The sequence below is a fragment of the Piliocolobus tephrosceles genome, chromosome 14, assembly GCF_002776525.5.
Source record: "Piliocolobus tephrosceles isolate RC106 chromosome 14, ASM277652v3, whole genome shotgun sequence".
Taxonomy (NCBI): domain Eukaryota; kingdom Metazoa; phylum Chordata; class Mammalia; order Primates; family Cercopithecidae; genus Piliocolobus; species Piliocolobus tephrosceles.
The window spans coordinates 82,181,019-82,203,518 of record NC_045447.1 but is presented as its reverse complement, the minus strand read 5'-3'; the positions used below and the strand labels follow the sequence as shown (position 1 = coordinate 82,203,518).

Genomic DNA, 22,500 nt, shown 5'->3' with positions numbered 1-22,500 from the left:
GGTGCATTAACAGATTTTGGACTTCACAGGGCTTCACTTTTATTGTGCTTGAGATTTGTTCCTTGGTGAAACACAAAGAGACAAACTACACAAAAAGAGAATCATAGTTGATGAAAAAAATCAATGTTTAGAAGTTGCTCTTAAATCTTTTACCCATTGCTAACATGGGTATTTGGATTACATTTGGAACGTATTCCAGGACTACTTATCCATGAAAGGATTAATGATATTGGAGCCAGGTTCAAAGTCTCAGCAACAGGCTAAAACCTGCTCTTTTTAGTAGCTAGGGGTAAAGCTTAGTATCCTTTCTTCTGAAAGCTTTTGCATGCTAAGCTTTCCATTGCCAAGCCCCTGGGAAGGAAAATACCAGAAGTTTAACTCCTAGAGCAACTTTCTCTGAGATGTGCCTGGTGATAACATTTTCCAGTAGGGCTATCTTCTGTCTCCTTCCTTCTCTGTGCCTACCAGTAAAGTCTTGTACGAGTTTCTTAACCTTTCTTAGCTTCAGTTTCCAAATTTGTAAAGTGAAAATGATAATACCTCCCTCATAGGATTGTTGTGAGGACTAAATGGGCTAATGATCAGACAGAAAGCACTCATTAAGTGTGACTAGTATTGTTAATTGCAGTAATAGTAGTTCTAGTAGTAGGGTTTTCCAGGTTATAAGGATTAAAGATACGCTCATGTTACCTCAGTTAATGGTGCATTATTTTAAGGGTACACCATAAAGTAAGAAGAATGGGAAACTACTTAACCAGCACATGGGGTGCAGATCTGAGAGCAATTCTGTTTTTCTTTTCTTTTTTGAGATGGAGTCTTGCTCTGTCACCCAGGATGGAGTGCAGTGGTGCGATCTCGGCTCGCTGCAACCTCCACCACCTGGGTTCAAGTGATTCTCCTGCCTCAGCCTCCCGAGTAGCTGGGACTACAGGCACATGCCACCATGCCCAGCTAGTTTTTGTACTTTTAATATAGATGGGGTTTCACCATGTTGGTCAGGTTGGTCTCGACCTCCTGACCTCATGGTCCACCCACCTCGGTCTCCCAAAGTGCTGGGATTACAGGCGTGAGCCCCGTGCCCAGCCCCAAGGACAATTCTTACAGCCTGACAGGTTTGGGGCTCAGAGTCTCTCTGTGTGTCTACGTCTCTGTCACTCCACCATATGTTTAGCAGGGTCAACTAATATACCCAAGATCACACCATTAGTAGATGATTATGCAAGATTTGAACCAGTTTTTATTAATTGAAATATGATTACTGTGTAAGTTAGCATGAGAATATTGAAAATAATTATCTTGTTAGATTCGTTCATTTTTAAAAAAATTCCTACATAGGTCGGGCACAGTGGCTCACCCCTGTAATCTCACTTTGGGAGGCTGAGACGGGCAGATCACCTGAGGTCAGGAGTTCAAGACCAGCCTGGCGAACGTGAAACCCTGTCTCTACTAAAAATACAAAAAAATTAGCCAGACTTGGTGATGCATGCCTGTAGCCCCAGCTACTTGGTAGGCTGAGGCAGGAGAACTGCTTGAACTCGGGAGGCAGAGGTTGTAGTGAGCCGAGATCGCGCCACTGCACTCCAGTCTAGACAACAGAGTGAGACTCCATCTCAAAAAAAAAAAAAAAAAAAAAAGTCCTATGTATACTTCCTTGCATCAATTTAGGCAGGCTTTATTGTTAACTTTAGTTGGTAACCAACATGCATTTAAACTACTTGTTATTGTGCTAATCTAAGAAAAACCGAGAAATGGATGAAGTTGGTCCTAGGGTGTCCCAAGGCACAGAGTGTTTTATTCTGTCCTTGGGACAGAGGTTTGATTCAAAATGTTTTTTCAGAAACTAGCCTTGAACACCTGATTTTATTAATATTCTTTTTACGCTCCATCCCTCCTGGAAAAGGACTGGACCCCAATTCCCACATTGCTCTTTTGGGACCCATTGTCTTCCTCAGCTTCCTATGCATCTACAGGGTGGTCTGGGCTTCACTTCCTCAGTGTCCCTGTATGAAATTAGGTGGGTATGGATTAATCTTATGTACGAATATGACACTGTACTAAGGTTTAGTATATATGTTATTCTCTCAAGTAACTGATCTTTCAATCCAACTAAAGACTTCCTATGTGCTTTAAGGTGGTAGGAATTACAAGCATAGAAAGTTATGGCTGGTCAGGGATTTCTTTCCTCTTGAAATGGTGACCTACTGCCCATTGTACCTACTCAAAACAACTTTCTTTAGGAAAAAAGACCACAGTCTACTCTCCTAAGCATAAACTCAGTTGTCTTTCCACCTCTACCGCTTGCAAGATTTGTTAGGCTTAAGCAGTCCCTGAACTTCTTTGAGTGTTTGTTGCCTTGCCTACTTCATTGGAAGTAAGGCTCTGGAACAGGGAAGGTTTGCCTCCATAAGACTAAAAGTTATGCTAATATAAGAGACTAGCAAAACTGGAGACATGTTCAGCTCTCTTCTTGTGGGGAATACCTTGCCTTTGACCAAAAGCCGTGTCCCAGAAAGAGCCATGTGTGTATTGGCTTTGTGCCCAACATGTGGCTCCTCTGCCATGATTGATGGCTTCATTTAAGAAATAGGTTTTAGAATTTTTTCCCTAAAATCTTATTCCTGTTAATTATCATGGATCAACTTCACCATAGCTTGTTTAATGCACAGTCACCTGGTATAAAAGCATTTGAAAACCCCCAGGGATCGTAACCACCCTTATGCATTGAGAAAAGAGAGTGAGGCCAAGATTTTGAGATGTGTTCAAATGCAAGAAGCTTTTAAAATGCAAAGTATTCTAAAACTGTTGAAAGTTAAAGCTAACTGTTGTTCCCTTGTTGAAGGTAAAAAGTAAAGCATTTATAGGAAAACACTTTTCCTTATGTGTCTAGTATTTTGGAACTGCATAGGAGAACAGTTTAATAGGAACCCTGATATCGACAGTAAGATACATTCTTAATGTAATAACCAGACCCAGGGCAGAATTTGCAAACCCATGGTAGGCATACAGGTGGCTGAAGAAGAATCGGGACAGCAAGATCTCACTGAGATGCAATTCCATTCCTCTATTTGTTACAGATTAAGATTTCTGAAAAAGACCATCCTTCTAAACCCTCATGGACTCTGCAGATAATATGAGGCCAGAAAAAGAATAATTCCCAACTCTTGCTATCTCATTACTGGCCAGTGGGTCTGGCTTAACTGAGTGTGTGCCTTGTGAAGCATACCCTGTAATTATTCAGCAGGTATAGTCCAGTTCGTCCTACTTACTTGAGCAAGATTACCTTTCTTTTATTTTCCCTGTAAAAATCCTTCTCTTCTGTCTTTCCTCCTTTCTCTTTCCTCTTTATTAACTTTTCTAATCTAAAGTGCCTTGAAAAACTTGTTTACATAGTAGTAAGAAAGAAAATGTTGACTTATGCTGTCCTGGAAACCTTGACCTTCCTGCATTATGGATAAATCATTGCCCTGCAGGTGGAAGTGGAAAATTGCAGATAGAACCACATTGACTCACATTCTGCTTCTACTTCCATTTGAGTGAGCACCAAGTATGCATCAAGACTTGAGGTTGTAAACTTGGTTTAATGATGAGACAGGTTTCTTGGTCAGGTTTTCCATTGGCTCAAAGTTCACAAGGCAGTTGTTGCTTGTCTCAGAGTGTCCTTAGGTGGACTACATCTGAACCCCTGGGGTTGTTAAAATGCAGATTCTAGCTATGCTCAAACCAATGAGTCAGAATCTCAAGAGGGTGGCGCTCAGAAATCTGCATGGTTGATCAGTTCCCTAGCGGATTCTTATTTTTGTACGCTAAAGTTTGAGGGTCACCACTGGAAGGATTCCAGAACAGGGCCTGCAAAGGAGTTGTTCAGTGTTTGCTCAAGTTAGCTTTGTTGTTACAGCATTAGCTTGAATATCAGGAGGTTTTGTATTTAAGTTCTCTAAAAAAAGAGAACAGTCTCAATATATAAAAGGAAAGGTTTTCATATATGTGCCCAATTACAAGTATCTTGAGTAATTTTCTAGGAGTCTAAACAGAATGTCTTTAGATCATCCTTATAATGATCCTGAGACTCTTTTGACTGTTTTGAGTTTAAGATAGGTAATAAGAAATAAATCACCAGTTAATGCAGAAGGAAATACGTTTCTGTATATGTAATATTCACATTTGCCATGTCTCTTTTAAAAAGTCCAAATAACAGGCCAAGCACTGTGGCTCATGCCTGTAATCCCAGCACTTTTGGAGGCCAAGGCGGGTGGATCACCTGAGGTCAAAAGTTTGAGACTAGCCTGGCCAACATGGTGAAACCCCATCTCTACTAAAAATACAAAAATTAGCCAGGCGTGGTGGCGCTTGCCTGTAGTCCCAGCTACTCGGGAGGTTAAGGCAGAACCCAGGAGGTGGAGGTTGCAGTGAGCAGAGATTGCGCCATTGCACTCCAGCCTGGGGGATAGAGCAAGAGTCTGTCTGAAAAAAAAAAAAAACAAAGAAACAAAAAAACAAACAGTTCAAATAACTTATGTCCTCTAGTCTCTTATTTACCATACATGTCCTCTAGTCTCTCATCATTTCTTCATATGAAGAATAATTTATACTCATTGATGTAAAATTTTGCTATATTTTTATACAACAAACATAGTATTATTTTAATATTACACATAGAGAAAAATACCTCTTCTCCTCAAAATTGGAAGGGTTGGTATTTTTATTCAGGCTTCTTGATTTAAAATACCTGCTTGATCCATAACTCAGGCCATATGATTTCACCAAAACAAATATCCTAATAGTTGTCATCTTGAATAACTGGTTAGTGCACAGAATATAGTCTCATTTATTAAGAAGTGATTTAAGAGATTATTACTTCCGCATCTATCACACTAACATGACCAGCTCTTCAGTAAGGGAAGAGTAAAGGAACTTATATCTAGATAGAAATTTTATTAAGGCTACAGTATTAGGATTCATACGGGAAATAGTGGATAGATCACAAGAACGAGGCTCTTTCTGAGCCCTTCAGGAAAGAATATTTGCAGAACAATAAAGGACATGGTGGCTCCCTGGAGAATGTTGGCAGAAGACTGGGCCTTACTTCGGGAAAAGGCTCAGTGCTAGAGCTAAGTGACCATCAATATGCCAATACAGGCAAGAAAATCCTGCAGAGGCAGACTTGGTTCTTAGGTTGGAACAGGCTCTACTTCAGAACTTGATCCAGTACCCAATTCTTTTCTGCTTTAGCTTCCTTTTTTATAACATGAGGGTAGTACTTGTCCCATGAGTGAGCTGTTATGAGGATAAATTTAACTTTATTAATGTGCATGATTCCTGGAACCATAAAGATGTCAAATTTTGAAGCCTCAGAGAGATTTCCTTTGCTCTGTGAATAACTAATTTTGGTTAGCTGGGGTGGGGTCTGTCTGGGTACTTTTCCTTTTGAAGAATTTTTCCCTCATTCCGGCCATCTCCTCCCTTCCTATAAAGGCACCATATATTTTGCTTGCCTCAGGTACCTATAATGATAAAACACCCTGAGCTGAAAGGATCACTGGATAGGGCAGTCTTAATACAAAAGAATGTGGCAGAAGCCCAGGCTTCAGTGCACATCAGAATAGAAGCTTCATGAGGGCAGAGGCTTTTGTCTGCTTTCCTCTTTACAGTACCCCCAGAACTTTAAGCAAGTGCATACTCGATAAATACTTGAAAGAATAAATCAATGTCAGACATCTGGGCTTATGTCTCATCTCTCTACTGTTCTCAACTAAGAGATTCTAGTCATTCTGTAACTTTCCTGAGCCTGCTGTCCTTCTCCAAAATATTCACCCTTCCAGGCACTGACTCCACCTCCCACATCAGAGCTTTTTCTTAAAGTAAATAACAGCCAACCGTTAATAGCTTCATAACTTTGGAACAGTGCAGTTTCTTTGGTTTAAGAAGCATTGTTTTCATCCTCCAAAGTAAAACAAATTTTGAGAAAAGATGGAGACAGTTTGGGACTGGGGAAGGAGGGAATGGAGGAAGTGATTATTTGAGGGCACGTTAACTGTTTGTACAAAGTAGAATATCTTAGTTAAATTTGGCTAGGTAGGAAGCAGATATCATTAAATGAATGTCTGTTAGAATCTTGATTTTCAGATTAACTAGATAGGGTTAGTTAGACTGAGGAAGGGTGATTACAGTCCTATGTCACTGAGGGAGAATGGGGAAAGGGCAAGAGAACGCTGGCAGAGATGGAATTTGTCTGCTAGCAACAGACCAGTGGTTCCCAAACGTAAGCCTGCATCAGAATCATCTGGAGGGCTTGTTTGTTGTTGTTGTTGTTTGTTTGTTTTTGTTTTTGAGACCAGGCTGGAATGTAGTGGCGCAATCTCGACTCACTGCAACCTCAGCCTTCCAGGTTCAAGCGATTCTCCTGCCTTAGCCTCCTGAGTAGCTGGGATTACAGGCATGTGCCACCACACCCAGATAATTTTTGTATTTTTAGTAGAGATGGGGTTTCACCATGTTGGCCAGGATGGTCTTGATCCCTTGACCTTGTGATCCGCCTACCTCGGCCTCCTAAAGTTCTGGGATTACAAGTGTGAGCCACCACGCCCGGCCAGGAGGGCTTGTTAAAACACATATCTGGGCCCATCTCCAGAGTTTAGGATTCTGTAGGTCTGGGCGGAGGCCTGATAGTCTGCATTTCTAGCTTGGCCAGGGGACGTTGACATTGCTGGTCTCAGGACCACATTTTGAGAACCACTTCTATAGAGGGTGTGCATGAAGATACAACAACAATTACCTGACGGTCCTTAGCTTAGTTCAGTTGTCCCCCACAGGTTGAAGCTGTGTTCAAGGGCAAACAAAAACTTTCTCTCTCAGCCACCTCCATAAGTTCCATAGTTTAACAAAGCAAACTCACAAAAAATGAGGAAGTTAGAACTGCTCCATTTCCCCTTATAGCAAAGGCATGTATATTTCACAACTGCAATCAGCTTGAATAGCAGAGGCTGGAAGGCTCTCCATGTCTTTACTGAAGCCACCTCACTAAGTCACACAGACATGCAGCTAATTCACTGCCTTGGCCAGCACATCTGAAAATAAATAGCACCATTATAGGCCCTTTCATGAATATACAGCATGTGGCCTCTAAATTGGCCAAGGAGCTGGCTATGCTGGGACAAATAACTTAGATAAATCACAAATCAGAGTGGAGAAATGAGGTGTTTTTAATCAACAGCATCCAACAATGTGTGTTGAGCTTAATTGAATCCAGGTAGACGAGGAAGTGGATGCAAGAGCTCGAAGTATGCTGAGAATACAGTTTTATTTCAAAATTCCAGGAGACTTAGAAACAAAATGGTAATGATGAAAGGATCCCTGAAGAGACTTTTTTTTTTTTTTTTTTTTTTTTCTGAGATGAAGTCTTGCTCTGTTGCCCAGGCTGGAGTGCAGTATCACGATCTCGGCACACTGCAACCTCTGCCTCCCGGGTTCAAGCAATTCTCCTTCCTCAGCCTCCCGCGTAACTGGGATTACAGACATGCACCACCATGCCCAGCTAATTTTTGTATTTTTAGTAGAGATGGGGTTTTACCATGTTGGCCAGGCTGGTCTCGAACTCCTGACCTCAGGTGATTCCCCCTGCCTCAGCCTCCCAAAGTGCTGGGATTATGGGTGTGAGGCACCGCACTCAGCCCTGAAGAGACTCTTAAGATACTTTCATAATAGTTTAAAAAGGTATGTGTGTGTTTACAATTTCTGTCATAAATCTATGGCAACCACAGTGCAAACATTTTAGAGAAAGAAAAATAAAAAACAACTCGAGGTTGAGTGTGGTGGTTCATGCCTATAATCCCAGCAATTTGGGAGGCTGAGGCAGGAGGATCACCTGCATCCAGGAATTTGAGACCAGCTTGGGCAACATAGCATGATCCCATCTCAATATAAAATTAAAAATTAGGCGTGGTGGTGCATGCCTGTAGTCCTGGCTGCTCTCAGGGGACTGAGGTAGGAGGATCTCGTAAGTCCTGGAGTTTGAGGCTGCAGTGAGCTGTGATCTCGCCACTGCACTCAGCCTTGGTGACAGAGCAAGACCCTGTCTCAAAAAAAAAAAAAAAAAAAAAAAAAATCCTATTTTCCTACCTCTCTAACATAACTATGAATAGTAGTATTTCCTTCTAGTTTTTAAGTACACTACTTAAAAACATGGAAAGTTTTCAAATACTGTATTCAGATTTAAATACGTTTTTAAGCTTATACTCATATAATAAGCATAGTAACTAACAGAATGTTCTCTGGAGTCAGATAGTCTTGGGTTCAAATTCTCCAGACATTTCCAGCCCTGAGTTTTGCATTTGTTAAACAGGGATGATAAACCTGGTTCATAGCATTGCCGTGTGGATTCAATGAAGCGCTTATGAAGTGCTCAGCACAGGGCCCTGTGTGATGTAAGCACTCAGTAAGTAGTGGCATCATTTTCTGTTTTCACACACAAAAAAATGAGTCAACCTTCTGCAGTCCTAATAATCAGGAAGTTCTTCTTAATGGCCAAAGTATACCTATTTTTAGTCTATGCATTTGGCAAAATTTCATTCCCCAAATTGTTCAGTGGTCCCAGGAGCTGCTTTCAAGATCTTCTCTGACCAGCTTGTTGAGAGCTTTTGTTATCTGTGTTTTCCTCAAAGATTAGACTCATCAAAGAGGGGTGAAAGCCAAAACACAGGAATGACCACTGGTGTGCAGAGTGAGAGAGATTGGTTTAGTTGTTTAGCCAGGCTATGTGGCTTTGTTCCCAGACCACAGATTATAACCACACCATTGTGGGCACCACATATAACCGTTTTGGTAAACTAGATATGGGTTGCTGGGGACATGGACGAGAAACCATGGGTGGGGAGGTGTGAACCTCTCAGCCCTGCTCTCTCAAGCCTGGCCAAATTCACATCCGCAACTGGGGCTTTGTTTCTGTTCCAGACCGTTTATCCAACGGCCAACTTGACTTCCACTTGGAGTCCTCATGAGAACCTCAAACTTAGTATGCCCAAATGAAATTTTCAGCCCACCAGAAGGTAACCATACTGTCTTGAGTCTTACAGTTACCCCGTAAACAAAGGGATTAACTTTACTAGATAGCAACTTCCTGCCCATAAAGTTAAAAAAAGAGTCCCTCAACGCAAATGTTGGTTTTGTGTGTCCAATAAATGGATTCTTGGTTCTTCAGGATAGTTAGATAACAATGGGCAGAATAACCAGTTAATTCAATAACTCCTTAAAATTGTTGAAAGCATTTTGGACACTTTCTTTATATGGCTGCTTAGTGTGTTAATTGGTAAAATACTCTGAAGGACTAATACACAAACACTTTCACCCAACAATTCCAGTTCTAGGACTTTATTCCACAGATATATTTATACATGTATGAATTCATATGTGCAGTTTTCTGAACTTTTTATGTGCTGGCAGAAAACTAGAAACAACAGAAATGTATGAAAGAGAGTAGTTAAGAAATTATTCCCACTTACATAGTAGAGTACATATGCAGCTGTAAAAAAAGAACGAGGGAATTATTATGTATTTATCTATTGAGTGAATAAAGCAAAATGAAGATCACCAGCAAACAGATAAACAAATTGTGGTATTCATATAGGGGAATACTCCATAATAAAAAAGAATGAACAATGGGTGAACACTACAACATAGATGACTCTCAAGTACTGTATTCCCATTTGTGTAAATAAAAATGTGGGAAAGAATATATACATGTATTTGCTTATAAACTCTATATGCACAGAAGGAAACACAAGAAATTATTACCTAGATTGTCTGTGGAGAGGGAACTGGGTACCTGGCAAGCAAGAGGAGGAGGGAGACATTGTTCAATGTGCTTTTTAATACTTTTTATATTTAAAATTGCAAAATATATTACATGCCCAAAATAAAAATAGAATAGCTTATATAACTATGTCTAAATATTACATGTAGTTTTCCTCTCTGGCTATTTTCTTTTTGGATTTATGTAATTTTTAAAAATCCACTTACTTAGCCCAGGCACCTAAATGGAAAGAAAAATAGGCTTAAAATAATGTCATTTGCAGAAACAAACAAATATTTAGATGTTTTAGAGCTAGCATGTTTTTGTTGGCTTCTAGTTTAGTTCCACATGGCATCAGACTAGCTACTCTATATCATTTCTGGACCTTTGCAACTTGTTGAGACTTGTTTTATGGTTGGGGATATGGTCAATAAGTAAATGTTTAATGTGTGCAAGAAGAATGTGTACTCTAAAGTTAGGCATGGTGTTTTCTGTATATGTCAATTAGCACAAGTCTGTTTATCATCTTCAAGTTCTGTGTATCTCTGGTTTTTTTTTTTATCTGCGTGATAGAACAGAAGTATGTTGGAAACTTTTACTATAGTTGTGGATGTAATATTTTTCCTCTTACTTTTGCAGTTCTTGCTTTATATATTTTGAGCCTATATTACTTGGTACATACATATTTAGAATTGTTGTGTCTTTCTGGTGGATTGCCCTTTGGTTATTTAGGAAATGTCTGTCTCTTCAGTAATGCTTCTTAAAGTCCATTTTGTCTGATAGTACTATAGCGACCTCAGCATTCTTTTGGCTAGGTTTCATAACTTTTTAAATTCTTTCACTTTCAGTCTTTTTATGTCCTTATATTTAAAGTGTGTCAGAAGGAAGGAAGGAAGGAAGGAAGGAAGGAAGGAAGGAAGGAAGGAAGGAGAAAAAGAAAGAAAGAAAGAAAGAAAGAAAGAAAGAAAGAAAGAAAGAAAGAAAGAAAGGAAGGAAGGAAGAGGGAAAGAAAGGACACCGCAATCTACCTATGTTACAAACATGTAAATGTAACCCTAAACCTAAAATAAAAGTTAAATATAAATAAAATGTGTCTCTTCATGAAAACTAGCTTAGCATCATTAGTCATTAGGGAAATGCAAATTAAAAACACAATGAGATACCACCACATACAACATATCTAGTATAATCGCTAAAATTAAAAATACTAACACCACCAAGTATTGTTGAACAAATGGAAAAACTGGAACACTGATTATGGGAGTATACAACCACATTGTAGAACACTTTAACTGGTCATCTACCCAAGAGGAATGAAAGAATGTATCCATATAAAGATTTGAACACAAATGTTTATAGCAACTTTATTTATAACAGCTAAAAACTGAAAACAGCGCAAATGTCCATAGACAGGTGAATAGATTTAAAAAAAAAACTGTTATATCCATACAACGGAATATTCCTCTATGATAAAAGGGAGTAAACTACTAATACACAGTGCAATATAAATGGATTGCAAAATAATTCTGTTGAATGAAAGAAGCCAGACCAAAAAAACGATATATTGTGTGATTCTATTTATATAAAACTCTAGAAAATGCAAATGATCTACAGTTACAGAAAGCAAATTAGTAGTTGCCAGGAGAAAGAGGGTAAGAATTAAGAAGGGGCATGAAGAAACTTATTTATTGTAGTAATGGTTTCATGGGTCTATACATATGTCAAAGCTTATCAAATTGTATACTTTAAATATGTGCAGCTTATTGCCAGCTACTTATACTCAATTTGTTTTTAAAAGTAAAATGTGCTTCTTATAAGTAACAATTTTTTAAAATGTAGTCTGATGACCTTTGTCTTTTAATTAGAGAATTTAATCTGTTTACATTTAATAACTGATATAGGCCAGGCGTGGTGGCTCACGCCTGTAATCCCAGCACTTTGGGAGGCCGAGGTGGGTGGGTCACCTGAGGTCAGGAGTTCAAGACCAGCCTAGCCAACATGGTGAAACCCCGTCTCTACTAAAAATACAAAAATGAGCTGGGTGTGGTGGCAGGTGCCTGTAGTCTCAGCTATTCAGGAGGCTGAGGCAGGAGAATTGCTTAAACCCGGGAGGCAGAGGTTGCAGTGAGCCAGGATTATACCACTGCACTCCAGCCTGGGCAACAGGCTGAGACTCCGTCTCAAAAAAACAATAAAAACACAAAACAAACAAACAAAACACTGATATATTTGGGTATAAATGTTCAATCCTATGTGGGTTTTTTTTTCTGTTTTGCCCACATTTCTTGTTGCTATAGACATTACAACAATACATGTTTGACTTATTAGAATCCTAGTATTAATTAGTACTTTTACCATTTCCCAGATGATATAATATGGACTATAAAACATATGAAATCCATTTACCCCTCATACCTTTTAATTCTATGTATATTTTAAACATCACATTGTTATCATTATTATATTTATATTGTACAGTCACTATCATTTAGATTTACTTACGTTTACCCTTTTGGTGTATTTCAATGCTTTCAGCACTTCTGTGTTCCCATTTGGGATTGCTTTTCTTCTGCCTCAAAAACTGTCTTTACTATTTATTTTAGTATGGCTCTGCTGGTAATAAATTCTCTCCATTTTTGTTTATCTGATAAAATCTTTTTTCCTTCATTACTTATGAAGGATATTTTCACTAGGTAGAAAATTCTAGATTGTTAGCTATTTTATTTCAGCACTTTGAAGATGTCATTGCATTGGTTTGTGGATTTCGCTTTTTCAATTGAGAAGTTAATTGTTGGTTGCATTATTACACTTTGAAGATAATGTGTCTTTTCCTTGCATGTTTTAAAGATTTTTCTCTTTGATTTTCAGTAGTTTTACTATGATGTGTCTAGGTTTGGTTTCCTCTGTATTGATTCTGATGGGCATTTATAGAGCTTTATGAAGCTGCGTCTGGTATTTTTGTCAGCCAATATTTCTAAAAATATTACTTCTGCTCCAGTTTGATCTCTCCTCCTCCTTTGGGATCCAGCTTACATAGGTTACATCTGTTACTTTATGACTCAATACACTTTTCTGGAAAGACTCTCTTTTCTTAAAACACAAGACACTCAAAGATTACAGGTGTTCTTTTAGGTGGTTATGCTGCTTCATCAGTAGATGGTGATTATATTAAGAAGGAAACTTACATGATGATATATAAAGGCTGGGGAGAGGAGATGTCTCTGAAGACACTGAGAAATCCTTCTCTAGTCTTGCTGCTGGAACGCTCAAACACTTAAGTCGTCTAATAAATATTCCACTGTCTTCAGAGGAATTTTCTAAGTGAAAGGGATTTGGGACTCCCCTGTGAGGAAGAAACATTAAGTTCCATGCCTTCCTAATAAGGGGCAAACTTTTCTTTGTAGTCATGTTTCCACCTGTTGAATCAGTTTTATGGAAGTTGTACAGTTATGACTTGTCTGTTTATGAGAGGAGATAGAAAATATGAGAAACAATAAAACCTGTAATAATCCATTGTGAGGCCACAGGCTGAAGAATTTACAAGGAATTTATTCCAGACTTTTTGGCTGAAAATATGTATGCATATATGTATACGAGTGTATGGAGATACAGTTATGGATAGAGATATATAGATATATGTGTAGATATATAAATATATAAAGTTTGCTACAGAAATTCATTTTGTAGACTTTTAAAAGTGCACTTTACTAAAAGCATCCAAGAATACATCTCAGAAAAAGCCTTAGATTTCTTTTATGTGGTCAACTCCAGGAACTACTCACTCTTGAGCTAGATGTGTGTTTTCAGACCTTACCCATGCCATGCACAATGATCTAACCCTTTGATAGCTATATCATTCAAAGTCAGTTTTTCTACATGCAACAAAATTTTAAACCTTGATTTTTATTTATTTATTTTTTTGTTTTTATTTATTTATTTATTTTTGAGATGAAGTCTTCCTCTTGTCCCCCAAGCTGGAGTGCAATGGCATGATCTCAGCTCACTGGAAACTCCGCCTCCCGGGTTCAAGCGATTCTCCTGCCTTAGCCTCCTGAGTAGCTGGGATTACAGGTGTGTACCACCACACCGGGCTAATTTTTGTATTTTTGGTAGAGACGGGGTTTCATCATGTTGGCCAGGCAGATCTCGAACTCCTGACCTCAGGTGATCCACCCGCCTTGGCCTCCCAAAGTGCTGGGATTACAGGCTTGAGCCACTGTGCCCGGCCTAAACCTTGATTTTTTAAAAATACTACCCTGCCCTAACCTTGTAACTTAGTAAGTTTGGGGAGAGGGGTGTATAACAACCTTTCACTGCTTATTTGATGTAAATCATTTCTAGTCCTGAAACAATGGCTATTTTTCAAGGTTTAATTATATGTTGTATGTTGTGGTTACATCCACATGTACACCTACAAATGTCTGTAATTAATATTTATTACTAACTGTGTACTTTACACTGTATTTGTGGAGTTTTATAATCGCTTGTTACCAAGAGTAAATTATATATTTGCTTTTCTTTACCCCACCCCTTTCACTATTGTTTACAACATGTCAGATTCAGGAAAACCTCAAGAGACCCAAACCTCTTTCAATACTTATAGACGAGGTTTTTTTCCTTAATCAGTTTTAAAATCCATCCAGCCAATTTGGCTGCCGACCATACCAGCAGATAATGAAAGAATTTTCTTTGAGGGTCAAAAGCCAGGGAGAAGCCTTCCAGGGCTGTTTGGTTTCCTAGCACAGCTGCTGGAGTAGCTCGTGGTGCTGACTGATCTGCTTGGAGATTCTTGTGCATCTTTGCCTGTTAGAGCTGGAAAGATGCTCAGTACTATAAAGCCCAGCCCCTTTGGTTTATGTATAATGAAACTATGACCCACCTTAGTCAACTAATGTGCTTAAACTCAAGCAAATGGCAAATGGCAAAACTCAGGACTCTGTCAATGAGTTTTCATTCTTTTTCTTTATTCTGCTAGACACATATTTTATAAAGAAATGAGGCAGCATGATGTTTAAAATACTTAAAGTGAGAATGAGAAAAACTGATGTCTACATATCATGAAATGGTTTAAAAGTTTAAAGTGCATTGTCTTCTCCATCAGACCTTCTTTTACTAATTTTTTTCTCAAAATCTGGCTCAGAAATCTTGTTTTAAAAGCTCCCTAAACATTCCTAGGCAGAATTAGTAACTCTTTCCTCTTTGCTCACAAGGAACTATGCATATTCCTGTAATAGAATATTTACTATATTATAAGTATTCAATGATTCATCTGCCCTCCTCCCATCTACCCACTGGATCAGGCTTCCCAGGAGCAGCAACAGAGAGCCCAACAATTTGTGTGTTCTCAATGTGAAATGAATGAAGGAATGAACCAACCATTCCTTCACAGTCTTGCACTATCAGTGAATCTTATGCTTTATTGGACATAAAAATCACCTGGAATTGCTGACTTAAAATACAGTTTTCCAGACCATACCACAAGAGATGCTAATACAGGACTGGGGTGGGTCCAGGAATTTCAATTTTTATCTAAGTAGCTGATGACTTAATGCAAATGGTCCAGCAGCCACACTTTGAAAGCTCTACTCTATGATTAGTTGTGGTTTGTAGTCCCAATTGTATATCATAATTATTGCTGATCTGAAAAAAAACATAGAGCTTCTCTACCCACTCCCTACTACCAATCCATCACCACCATTCTGACTCCTTAATCACAATGGGTATTGACATTTTAAATAAATCGCAAGGCTCCCTTCCAGTAAAATGTATGAAAATAAAGAAGATAATACTTATCAACTATTTTGAGTTCCTTAGAAGAAGGGTATCTTAGCTCATTAAGGAAATATTATCATGATATAAATCTAGCATCATGAAACTTATCTTGAACATGTCAAATTTGGTCTGAGAATCAAATGTAGAGGAAAATAAAACCCACACACAGTACCTGCATAGAAATGGAACCTGTGCAAACACCTGCTTTGGCTGTGTTCCTTTTTGTGGAGACAGATGTCCCCCTTCACTAGGACCAGGGTAGAGATGAAGAAGGTTGATTTGGACATTGGGGTGCTATATGTTCTTTTAGGACTGAAGTTCCATGTTAGGAAACTTAATAGCCAACATTTACGTAACTTCTAAACACCCCAAGTAGTACGCTCTGTCTGCACATTATTTTATATATATGCAATTTGTTTGTTTGTTTTTGTTTTTGTTTTGAGACAGGATCTCACTTTGTCACCCAAGCTGGAGTGCAGCAGGCATGAACACAGTTCGCTGTAGCCTCAACCTCCCAGGCTCAAGCAATCCTCCCACCTCAGCCCCCCGAATTGCTGGGACCACAGGCACACACCACTATACCTGGCTAATTTTTGTAATTTTTGTAAAGACTGGGTTTCACCATGTTGCCCAGGCTGGTCTCGAACTCCTGAGCTCAAGTGATCCACCTGCTTTGGCCTCCCAAAGTGTTGGGATTACAGGCGTGAGCCACTGTGCCCAACCATATGGATTTTTTTTTTTTTTAATTGTGAACTTACATAACTTCACAGGAGACAGACCTGAATGAGTTAGTTATTAAACTACTTTGTGACTATGGAAAGAATTTCTGATCCTTGTAGTATATTTCCACGTATATTGTTATATTGTTGTGTGTTTGTATTTAGTTGCTCATACTATTTTTTACTGTAGCTTACTTTGTATGCAGGTTTCCATGGGTCAACCTAATTTATATTTTTGTCATTTTAAATGGAAAAATGATATCCCATATATTTTATACTGTTATTTGTTCAGTGTTCTTTCCAATGTGGGATGCTTTGCTTATTTCCAATTATTTGCTATCATACTATCATATACAGAGTTCTTATGTTCATTTCCGCTCAAAATTATATTTTTGTTTGTATGAATTCCATGGTGTATATTTCCCAAACCGGGATAGTTAGATAAAAGAATTAACAGCAGTTTTATAGTTCTGGTTGCAGATTACATTATTACTTTCCAGAGACACAGAGCCAATATACAACCCCACCAGGGGTGTGAGGCATGCTGGTTTTCCCACAGCTTCACCAACATGAAATTTTATCATTCCAGCCTATTTCTGCTAGCTTAATATGTGTGTAGGGCCTCACTAGAGATATTTTATTTTCAAGTTCTTCAAATTATATGAAGCAATTCTTTTCCACGTGGAATGATTCACTATTTTCAGTTTAATGACAAACCATTCATATTTGACAGTTTTGAAGTGACAGGTTTAATTGCCTTCTCTATAGGGTTTTGTAGGGAGAGAAAATAGGAGTGCTATTAGGTATTGGGTTAGGCTCAAAGTGTCAAGGAAGAAGATTAGTTGTATAGTTCTGAATTAGGAAACTTGTATATGGAGGACTGGAACAGAAATACCAGTAGACTCTGTTTAAGAAAGGCTAGAGGGTAGGAACATTCTGATTTCATGATGACAAAAATACTAGAGTTTTGACATACGACAACAGGTCTTGCTTCAAAATGAAAGCAAGACCCTGTCCTTCCTACCTCTTTGATAATCTCATAATGCCACTTTCTTTCCTGAACATTTTCAGATATTCTTATTTCACATCAACCACTCTGGTCTATAATAGGACTAGTTTTAGAATGACTGGGAAACTAAGACATATCATTTGAGAGCTCTTGGGGGAAGACCTAGAGGCAGCATTCCCAGGAGAAGTCAGTCTTATCTGTCAAAACGTCAGCTTGATCACAGAAAAGGGCTTTGGCTTGGTTGTGTTGGCCCTCTATGGCTTATGATCCTCTTTTCAAGTAAGCAAATAAATGATTGCAGTGTTGGTTTGAGTCCTATGGTGCCAAACACAAGATACATTGTTGCTCATGCAATATAGACCTTTTGTTTTGGACAGCAGTCTAATCTGTTGATTTTAAAAAAATCGGTGACTGTCCAACTTATAATTAAAATCAGTCTATCAAACACTTGGAGACAAAATCTGAGGTTATTCTTTCATTCCTAGTTGTCACACTAATTTTTTGCCTTCACTTTCGTCTATGTAGAATATTTACATATACACCTATCTCATTCTATTTAGATATAACTCATATACTTCAAAATTCACCCATGTGTACAGTTCAGTGATTTTAAATATATTCACAGTCATCACTACAATCAATTTCAGAACATTTTCATTACTCCAAACAGAAACCCCAAACTCATCAGCAGCCACTCTCCATTTCTCTACAATATCCCCAACCCTAGGTGACCACAAATCTACTTTCTGTCTCTATAGATTTTGCAATTCTGGGCATTTCATATAAGAAATCATAGAACATGTGATCTTTTGGTTTAGCTTATTTCACTTAGGATAATGTTTCCAAGGTTCATTTATGTTGTGGGGTATATGTACTCTCTTCCTTTTTATTGCTGAGTAATTTTCCATTGTGTGGATATACAACTTTTCGTTAAGTCATTCATCAGTTGATGGACATTTGGATTTTTTCCAGTTTTTGGCCTTTATGAATAATGCTGCTATGAACTTTCATGTGTTAGCTTTTGTGGGGAAGTGTGGTTGTCTTTTTTTATTTATTTATTTTTTCAGCAGAGTCTTGCTCTGTCACCCAGGCTGGAGTGCAGTGGTGCAATCTTGGCTCACTGTGACCTCCACCTCTCGGGTTCAAGCGATTCTCGTGCCTCAGCCTCCAAAGTAGCTGAGATTACAGGCCCGCACCACCACACATGGCTAACTTTTTTGTATTTTTAGTAGAGACGGGGTTTTGCCATGTTGGCCAGGCTGGTCATGAACTCCTGACCTCAAGTGATCTGCCCACCTCAACCCCCCAAAGTGCTGGGATTACAGGTGTGAGCCACCACACACTTCCAGAAGTATGTTTTCATTTCTCCTGGGTATATACCTATGAGTGGAATTGCTGGGTTACATGGGAGCTCTGTTTAAATTTTTCAGAAACTGCCAGATGGCTTTCCAAAATGGCTGCACCATTTTATATTCCAACCAATAGCATATGCGCGCTCCAGTTTCTCCACATCCTTGCAAACACTTGTTATTGCCCCTCTTTCTTGTTATAGCCAGCCTAGTGGTTGTGAAATGACATCTCATTGTGGTTTAATCAGAATTTCCCTCATGGCTAGTAGAATACTTCCTATCCTAGTATTTCCTTATACTTTAAAAAAATTAAATAAAGAAAATGCTATGGAAAATTAAGGAGCACAATTTATGCTTGCCGCTACAGCTTCCTCTGGGGTTTCACACTTCCTTGCCTCACCACATAAGGGGCCACCGCTAGGATGAATGTGCTCCAGCCTTATTCTTCCAATCTTCTCTCCATTTGTCATTCAGAATCCTGGGAAAGAGAGATGCTTGTCCTGCCATGAGTTATGTGCCCACTCTTTTGATTTGTGTTTCTGCCTAGACAGTGCACAGCATGAGCGTGGGCATCTTGAAAGGAAATTGGGGTGCTCCTGAAGGAGAATAGATGCCAAAGTTGAGACAAGAGCCTAGTTTCCTGCCTCTCTAGGTGTAACTCATTGCCAAGGTCAGGAGCAAAGCAAACCATGTAGGAAACCTCATCATGCAGGGCAGTTAATAAGTATGCCCTAGCACACATTTTCACAGAGAAAACATAATAAGCTTCATTTGTAATATTTAAGTATTACATTTAAAGTAACAATGTTTAAAAATTTATATATACCCTCGTTGGATACGAAGCATGTTTAAAATATATGACCTCATTTGATCCTCTGTAATCTCTGTTAGTTTCTAAGTATATTCTAAGTATATTCAGTAGCAGTATTGGTATTGTATGTTTTGGCCTCATTGTGGTTTAAATACACTTTTGTGAACTAGCCTGAGAATCCAACCACCAACACAATGATGTAATAAGAAAACGTGCTCTGAGTTCCAAACAAATGGCTAACAGATGAGTGCTCAGGAGTCGACTTGTTCGTAAGCTGGGGTATCACTGGCCAGCAGTCACATGCCAGCAGGTGTAAGTAGACAGTGGGGAACAACTTCCTCTCATTTGTGTGGCTCCCTAAAGTGTTGGCTGAGCATTGTCCACATGGGTGATGCGAAGGATCACTCCACCAGGAGCAGTTTGGAAAAAATACAATCATTGGGAATTCTTGTAGCATTGAAGGTGCCTACAAGGAGGCAGAAGTATTCAAATAACAGTTCTCTGGTGTTCTCTGTTGTAGCAGCCAGTCAGCCAAATGGGTTCAGCTGCTTGAAATGAGAATGGCTGGATCAAAATGGCAGCTCAGGATTTAAAGGATTCTAGTCAGATACCAGACATCCTCACATAGAGAAAACTCTGAATGGCTGGGGGAGAAGGAGTCAAATGCCCTGGATCTTTTTCTTGGGTCTCAAAGTCCTCCTTCTGCCATCATCCTTCCAGTATTGGGCAGGACCCTGACTGCAGGCATCATGGCCTCTGTGAACTTCTCAAGGGTATGTATTATCAGACAAAAACTACAATGTCCACTAACAGGCCACTGAGAGTATCTTAGTCAGTTCTGCTCATCGACCAGCCAAGGTCTACGTTTTATAACATGATATCAAAGATTGCGTCTAAAATCGCGATGATTTCTTAAAATAATCATTTCATTTAGATTTTTCTATTTTAATCCAAGGTATTCTTCAGCGGAAATAAGGAAACAGTTTACTCTCCCACCAAACCTTGGCCAGTACCATCGACAGAGCATAAGTACCTCTGGCTTCCCCTCTCTTCAACTAGTAAGTATGAGTTCCAGGTTTACTTAGCAATTGGTCAAGTGCAAAAGTGCCCAGGGTATGTGCTTGCCTCCTGCTCCTTAGATCTTCCTACCATCACCTCACGTTCTCCAGTCACCAGATCCTAACTCTGTGACTGCGTCTGGACATCAAACAATATCCCTCTCTCTGCCAACCAGTACTTAGGGTGCATAATAGAACCTCTGGGAGCTGTGGTTTTGATGTGTCTAGACTGAGGGGCTTCCAGGCTACTCAGTCTCATCCAAATTATGGTTCATATCTGGGGGAGAAGGGCTAGCTTGAAAACTTACCACCATTTATAGTATGCATTTTTTTGGAAAAGCCTATTCCAAAATCTGAAATGCCGAGTTACAGACCTCCTTTTTGTAAAATCATTTTCTTGCTAGTATAATTTACATATAATAAAATTCACACATTTTAGGCATACAATTTGGTGAATTTGGGCAATTTAGAGTCACTTAACCTTTACTCAGTCAAGATATAGAACATTTCCTTTATCCTAAAGAGTTCCCCAGTGCCCTTTTACAATCTCGTCTCCCAATCCTCCCCGCAGGCCACACCCTCCAACTCACGCAATCTCTGATTCACTTCTGTCACTATAATTTTGCTCTATCTGGAGCTTCATATCCTGTTACAGTATGTACAAACCTTCTTTTTTTGAGACAGGGTGTCACTTTGTCACCCAGCCTGGAGTGCAGTGGGTGATCTCGTCTCACTGCAACCTCAACCTCCCAGGATCAAATGATTCTCCTCCCACCTCATCCTCTCAAGTAACCAGGACTACAGGCACATACCACCACACCTGGCTAATTTTTGTACTTTTTGTAGAGACAGGGGTCTCGCTATGTTGCCCAGGCTGCTCTTGAACACCTGGGCTCAACGATCCTCCTGCCTCAGCCTCCCAAAGTGCTGAGATTACAGTGAGCCACTGTGCCTGGCCCTAAACCTTCATTTTTAAAACACACTTCCTCTTAAGTTGAAGATTGCCTACATTTTTCTATCAATGCCAATTGTTGAGTGTGCCCATATGGGTTATATTATTTGAGCACTAAATGCCAGATGTGTGCCAAGTGAGATAAATCTGACAAATGAGATGGTTTGTAAAACCAGAAGTGAATATTCACTTCCTTTGTGAGAGAGCTCCAGCCCTCCTGTACTCACTTCCTCACACAGCACAGCAGCACTCTCTTGCTGGTTCTGGTGGTTATCTTGAAGAGGTTAGGTTATTTTTTGTTTCTACTTATTACTTCAAAACCACTTCTGCTCTTAGAAATTTTGTAACCTTCCACTCAGTTTCCGGTAACCGCCATTTTGTCTCCTGTAACAATTTACACGCCGTGTAACTGTGAATCTTTTAAAGGTATGTTTTACTGAAGTGATTTCTGGTTATTTCAGAAGGATAATTTGTGTGTTGTGTCATTAATGAAACAGTAGTACTAAAAAACCTATAGCATCTTTTACTGCAAGAGGTAACTTTCCATGCCATTTTTTCAGAAAATCTGCTTATGACTTAAGTGACTTGCTAGACTGCCTTTTTTATTTGTACTTTTCCTGTGTGTTTCAGAATTGCAGAGTATAATAAAAGCATGTCAAGTGCATAATGTGTCCATTTTCAGGTATATTAGATTAGCTTTACACTAAGATAAATTAGATATGCTTCTTGGTTTAATTTGTGCTAATATGTATTTAACTGAAAATCAAATACTTTTTTTAAAAAAAATTGACTGAGGTTGTATTCCAAAATATGCAAAATTTAGTTTAAAATAGATTGGATACACTTTTAAATTGTAAACAAGGTAGAGGGTTTTAGTGCTTTGCTTTTTTAAAAAATAAATGAAGATGCAGCTTTCTGCAGTAGCTGTCTTGGGAAATAGTGTGGACATCACTCCTAAGAGACATTAAGGAAGTTTAGCTAACAGGCTTTAACTCTTTCTCTCCATACCAGCTTTTCCTTTTTTTTTTTTTTTTTTTTTTTTTTTT

The 22,500-nt window shown here is 38.9% G+C and overlaps 1 protein-coding gene across 6 annotated transcripts in view; it reads left to right on the top strand.

The window, feature by feature from the left end:
* Positions 1 to 22,500, top strand: part of DOCK8 (dedicator of cytokinesis 8) — a 238,921-nt gene that overhangs the window by 31,137 nt on the left and 185,284 nt on the right. For 4 of the 6 annotated variants that reach the window (XM_023213224.2, XM_023213221.3, XM_023213219.3 and 1 more), the window contains exon 1: positions 21,709 to 21,880. Coding sequence is in view for 2 of the 6 variants with exons in the window: in XM_023213223.3 (XP_023068991.1) it covers positions 20,400 to 20,502 (103 nt within the window). In the remaining 4 variants the exon portion in view is untranslated. Of the gene's footprint in view, positions 1 to 20,399; positions 20,503 to 21,708; positions 21,881 to 22,500 lie in introns of those variants that run through there. The other 2 variants (XM_023213223.3, XM_023213218.3) reach the window with 1 other exon arrangement.